Genomic DNA, 6,484 nt, shown 5'->3' on the forward strand with positions numbered 1-6,484 from the left:
ATTATCTCAGAGGATGGTGGCCCAGTGGATAAGTCATCAGTCTCCCACCTCTGTGGTCCTGGGTTCAAATCCCAGTGCCTGCAATGTTTTTCCCACTATTATTCAGGTAAATGAAGGAGGTAAAACTGCAGATACTACCAGATACTCTCAGAGGGTGGTGGCCCAGTGGATAAGTCATCAGTCTTCCACATCTGTGGACCTTGGTTCAAATCCAAGTGCAAGCAAAGATTTTCCCAATATTATTCAGTTAAAAGAATAAGTTCTAATGCCTAAGTGTCTAACTGAATAAGTCGTCAGTAGTGGATGAAAGATTTTGTCAAAAAAATGACTAAGTGTTTCACCCCGTTTCCTTGAATAAAACGTTTCAACACCCATGTATAAGTGGGGCACGAGTTGGTGTAGTGGGTTGCACACTCGCCTTTGCACGGAGAGAACGTGAGTTCGCTTCCCGGTGTCGGCAGTGCACTGACCAAGCAAGCGGTCGAGAGTCGGCCGAAGGCCGACTCGAGAACGCGACACAGACTGGCCCCTCCAACTGTCTTCCGAACTGCCGAAGGCAGTTCGGAATATAACCTTTTACTGAAAAGTATGACTAAGTGTTTAATATAAATTAAAAAGATTTTTCCTTTTTTTTCATCTTCTTATTCTATTTACCAATTTTTCTTTCCAATTATTTTCAACCAAACGACAGCAGCGGGAATCGAACCCAGGTCTCCCAGACGGGAGTCCAGCGATCTAACCTCTGCGCCAACCAAGTGACTACACTTTCCTTTGTAATCATTTCAGTGTCTTGATTGCAAGAACACAGAAACAACTAAGTGAAAATGTGTCCCAACCGGGATTTGAACCCCGGTCTACCACATGGGAGTTAAGTGACTTAGCCTCTACACCACAATTTGGCCACACTTTCTTTTGTCATAAATGGAAGGTCTTGACTACAACTATATAGAAACAACTAAGGGAAAATGTTTCCCATCTGGGAATCGAACCCCAGCCTCTCACATGGGAATCACTCGAGTTAACCTCTACACCACAAATCAGTCACACTTTATTTTGCCACACAGTGACTTGCCAAAACAGACAGACACAAACACATTAGACGTTACCCACGGAGATGATTGGCGGTCTCCTACGTCAGAAGTAGCATAAAAAAATCCAATCTTCCAAATTATTTTTAAAATATTTATTTATATATTATTTATTTGTTTTTAACAAGGCCTGATGAATTTGAATATGCATTAAGAGAGAATAAAAATAAGACATGGAACGAGCCAATGAACAACAGTATATACAAGATAGGATAAGAAGCTAAGAGCCGCATTCATTTTGGACGGGTGCCGCATGCGGCTCGAGAGCTATGTGTTCGCCACCGGCTTTATATGAACGAACCTATTAAAACCATGAATATGGAGGTGAAAATGGTGAAACAGGGAGCATCTTATATGAGAGAAATCGTAAAATTCTATATTTGAGAAAATATGAAATATGGCTTTTTGACGATTGCATCTTGCACTTATTAAAGACACCAAATTAATAGTGAGCTTTCTTTGATTAGATTGTGCGCTACAAATGACTGCAGATACCTAACAACTTTGTCACACATGAATAAAATGAGATCTCCAGTGGTACATAGACATCAGACAGGATGACACTTACTGCCTGATCAGTTTTCTTAAAGTACTAAATTTCTCTACGGTCAGTATTTTAAAGACCTGTTCATGTAGGTATGCATACATTCCAGGGACGCGTATATGGTAAGAGCATACATTGTATTAACGGAAATGAACCGAGAGTTCATGTCCTCACAAAAGTGACCAAAGCAAGGACCTTTATGGGGCTGGGCCATCTCTACCTGACGTTTGGGAGGCGTCATTGCAATACTAGGTTTTACAATGCCATTAGCCGTGTGAGCTGGGGAGTGCGTAAGTGAGGCCAATGCAATTAGCGTGCCAAGTGGCCATTTATGATTGGTGTAAAGGCATGCTATCAAGCCGTGGAAAAAAATAAGGGTGAATTCCAATTAAGCAGCTAATGAACAACGGGGAGTTAGATTCATATTTTTAGACAACATTTATGGACTCATTTAAACCCTCTGCGTGTATTAATGGACCAAAGGCACGCTAGTTAAAGGATGATGTGTTGCCAGATGCTGTCGGCCATGTCCGCTCAGAGTCTCGTTCACCTTTGCATTGTCCTTATGTGGCAACTTCAAACTTTGTTTTTGCCAATTTGCAGGGGGAAAACCCCACAAACTTTTATTTCTGGTTTTCTTGTTAGTTTATGCCACCTTGACCTTTCTCTCTTGATGGCAGGGACTATTCTACAAAGAGTTGCTGTCGGTACAAGTTTTTGTTCCAATCAAATGTAGTTTAACCAATTAGATTTCTGCTGAAACAAGCAGCCACTGACTGTAATCAACTGATTAGACTTTTAACACACTTGTTTAGTGAAAATGTATCTGCTTCATTGGCTGGAATGAAAACCTGCACCCATTGGAGCACTTGAGGACCACTGTTCTGCCAACATTTCCTTCCCCTACAAAACTTCCTATTGGAGGCAAATTTCACAGCCAAACTACTACTGTGTCTTGTCGTATTTTCCGGACAACAAAATGCAACTAAAAGACTTTTTCCCCCCCAAATACTTACATTTTCTCAGAAGCTGGTAGTGCACCTTGTAATCCAATGCACCCTATGTATGGATCAGTATTGGTTTATCATTGTATGGAATTTCCTTAAGCACAACTCCATCTAGTTAATTAATCACACAACTCAGAACCAGTACTTTCTTTAGTGACCACAAGATTACAATATAACTCAATAGCTGACTGGAAAACACAAAGAAAAAGCATTCTGAGCCAATAAAAAGGTGAATTAAGACTAGAAAATAAAAATAAAAAGTACTTGCCACTTTTAACTGGCGTGCGTGCGCATGTGCAAGCATACTGGCCATTGGTAGGATTTTTTTTTATGGTTAGGACATTTTGGCAGAACATTAGTTTGGACTACCAGGGACCATTCATTGAGTTTTTACAGTTTTTGAAACCTTCATGCTCTCTTTAGTGTACCAAACGCATTATTGTGCCCACTGCAAAAAGGGTTTATATGGGATTTATTCCACCCACCTGGCTTTTGGTTTGTTTGCCCATACTAGCATCATGCAGTCAAAGGTTCTGGAAGACATTGGGTGAGGTTTTGGAACACCTTGCTGGTAACACTGTTAAGCGAAACGCTGTACACGGCACCTCTTCAGCCGAGCGCACTTCAAAGCCTGTTTTGCACTTGTACTGTCAACATTTGGGAGCGGAGCGAGGGTGGAGCAGCCTTTGAGCACTGCTGGGTCTTTACCCACTGCCTCTCTTGTTGTCTGCTTTCACTTCAAGCTTCCTTCTTGTGCTACCAAATTGCTTACGTGCTCGCCACATTTCACTTTAACCCAAATGCAGTTTTCTTTTCTTTCGCTAACGCCCCACTTTCTCCTTGCTTCCTCTGCCTTTTCTTCTGTTTTGTACTTTAACTGGCGCTTGTCGTCTGCATTATTTTGTCGTGTATATGATTATAGGTGAGGCAAGCGGGAGCCAAGGGTATAGCGTCAGGCAGGCCTGTCACCTGTGAGGCGGAATTGAACCTGTGAGACATGAGCCCCCGTCTTTTCTTTCCCGGCTGGCAGCTCTTCACAGAGAGAAAAGGCTTGTTTGATTGAGATATAGTTTCTTTTTCGCTCACCTTTTTGTTTTTGTCAATCCACTACTTCTTTTTAGAGACACAGAAACTTTTCTTTGCTTGTGCATGCAAAGTTTTAGTTTGGACAGGAGTGTGGATTGAAATTGCCACTTTCCCTTTTTTTTTTACTCCTGTTGTAGGCGTTTGGCCGTGTAATGGACTGCTAAAATGCGATTCTGTACAATGGCTGTCCTAGTTTTGTATCTTTACTGAAGCTTGTTATCAAATAGAATGTGGAAGTTAGGTATAAAGTATTGGAGCTTTACTTTGTATGAGTAGGTCGGCAATAGTTCTTTATTTAAAACGATTTCAATGCTAAAACTAAAGCGAATTGGAACATCTTACATTTTTGGATGCAATTTCTCAAATTACAGGTTTTCTCCAGGTTGCAACAAGTCAAATATATATATATATATATATATTTTTTTTTTTTAAACCAGTCACCAGCCACCCGTTGGGCACACATAATTACAGTGCCATCGAGTAGCAATCAAGCCCACACTACCCGCAACAAAAATTAGGCAACACATCACCATCAGGTGGCACTTATTTAAATAGTATAAAAAGTATTCAACTGTAACTGAAAGCCATAGGTAAAGTATAATTCTAGTTGTATTCATTTTATATGTAAATTTCATTTATAACATAAATTTAAATTTAAATTAATAAAAAACAAAAGATATTCCTTCATTCATTTCCTGAAATGCTTTATCCTCACAAAGTTTGTAGGGGGTATTAGAGCCAATCCTAGCTGACTTTGGCCCAGAGGTCAAGGACACCTTGAATCGGTGGCCACGGAATGTGGGAGGAAGCTGGAGTACCCAGAGAAAACCCACATAGGCCCAGGGAGAACATGCACACTCCACACAGGTGGACCAACCTGGATTAAAATCCATGACCTCAGAGCTGTGAGCCCGACATGTGAATCAGTCAGCTGCCGGGCCGCCCATAAAAAAGATAATGATTTCAAATAACAATTATAATTGAGACCTTCACGTATCAACACAGCAATGTCACAAATGGCAGTCTCCCGTGAATGTTATGGAACAACGATAGAGCTGCCACTGTGCACGCACACACCAGGTCATATAAACTGCAATCAGCCTCTGGGGGTTTTCCCCTGTTGTCTGCTTTAGTTGGCAGAACTATAAAAGAATCCACACCCACTTGAAAACAGTATCTGTCATCAGCCGGGTGTGTCTCTGTCCATCTCACCCACTTCTTCTCTTCTTCACTTCCACCTCTTCTTTACCGTCATTGTTTCGCCGTGTCCGTCTTCCTTTGTTGCTCACTCACTTGTCTGAATTTCCTCCCACTATCTGTCCGTTCATCATGTCGGTCTTGTTTTCTCTACCTGCAATATTCTCTCATCAGCAATTCTATTTTTTCTGCTGTTCAATCTGCCTCTCAATGACACGAAGGTCTGAAACCAAGCAGCCTTGAATGTTCTCTTGAGTGTCGTATGATTTCAGCGACCCTTTAGAATTGGCCAAAAGGGAAAAGTAATGTTGATTCTGTGACTGTCAGTAATCTGGTCGCGATGCTAGGGATTGCCATAAAGCTTCCAACAAGCACCAGGAGACAAAGGCTTGTTCAGCCATCACTCGTCAGAGACAAAACTACGCTTGTCCACTACAAGACAGAACACAGTGAACAAACTGATGCCAACTTGTTGTCAGTGCAGAGAATCAAAGAGGATGTCATTCATTCAGACAGGCAGAGTAGCCGACAGTACATCCGCCTCGCAGGAATTCCACAGACGGGCTATGGTGATACGTTCGCTCAATTTGTGGCTGATCTGTCTGGATTGTCATAATAGATACATGAGCGGCAACTGGGCTGAGGTACTCACATATCTGAATTTCTAAAAATGTGTTCGGAAGCAATTCTCTTTTGTCTTTGCAGGTCAGAGGTGGGCCTGCTTTGCCCACTTCTTCAAGGGCCACTCTGGGTAGAGGTTTTTGTTCCAAGTGATCCAGCACAGACAGTTTGACCAATTAAGTTTCTGTGGAAACAAGAAGCACCTGACTGCAATGCACTGATAACACTTGCAGGGCACCTGATTGGTGAAAAGTTGTCATCTTGATTGGTTGGAACGAAAACTCGCACCCACTGCAGCCCTTTGTAGAATACTTTGCCCACCCCTGTTGTACGTGACACTCATGAGTGCTTCTGTAGATGCTCATGTTTCAGTAACATTGAGGGCTCTACAGTAGCCAATCAATTCATTTAAATGCTTGCTACCTGTACTTCCGGTAAAAATCCTTTGGACGTTTATTGCAGTCGAGTTAAATGTGCTCCAAATGTGTTAAGTCCGAATGTACCTTAGTCGCTCATATGCTTTATTATACATAAAACTCCAGAAGGTTTATCTATTCTGTTTAGCTGCCAAAAATGAAAAAAAGAAAAAAACAATCAAAGGGTTCCAATGTTTTTTGTGTGCTTCGTTCCTCCTCTTCATGATAACTCTGATGTCTCTTTCCCATGAGCCTTTGCCCTGTCCTCTATTTGATTGTGATGGCTTCCCTTAGGCCACCATTTCACATCTGTGGAAGCATGTGTTTATGTATATTCCTAGGGCTGAACAGTGTGTTAGTATGTGTTGTAATCAGTGTGTAATCCCTTCCTTGAGGCCACTGTTCCACACAGCTGGAGTCAGAGAGCCTCTGGAGGCTGTGTGTGCTGTTCAAGCATCCTTTGCTCGCTTCACCTGACCGGTTGGTGTGTGTGTCTGTATTGTGTACGTATGTGTGTTTTAACAG

The 6,484-nt window shown here is 41.9% G+C and overlaps 1 protein-coding gene across 9 annotated transcripts in view; it reads left to right on the forward strand.

The window, feature by feature from the left end:
* The window catches only part of LOC144195011 (multiple C2 and transmembrane domain-containing protein 1-like), a 100,738-nt gene that overhangs the window by 91,677 nt on the left and 2,577 nt on the right, over positions 1 to 6,484 (forward strand). Inside the window, exon 22 of one of the 9 annotated variants that reach the window (XM_077714320.1) lies at positions 3,562 to 3,787. The exons of the other annotated variants lie outside the window; for them this stretch is intronic. Coding sequence (XP_077570446.1) covers positions 3,562 to 3,633 — 72 coding nt within the window. The 3' untranslated portion in view covers positions 3,634 to 3,787. Of the gene's footprint in view, positions 1 to 3,561; positions 3,788 to 6,484 lie in introns of those variants that run through there. 9 annotated transcript variants of the gene reach the window in all.

Source organism: Stigmatopora nigra, chromosome 4, assembly GCF_051989575.1.
Source record: "Stigmatopora nigra isolate UIUO_SnigA chromosome 4, RoL_Snig_1.1, whole genome shotgun sequence".
Classification (NCBI taxonomy): Eukaryota; Metazoa; Chordata; class Actinopteri; order Syngnathiformes; family Syngnathidae; genus Stigmatopora; species Stigmatopora nigra.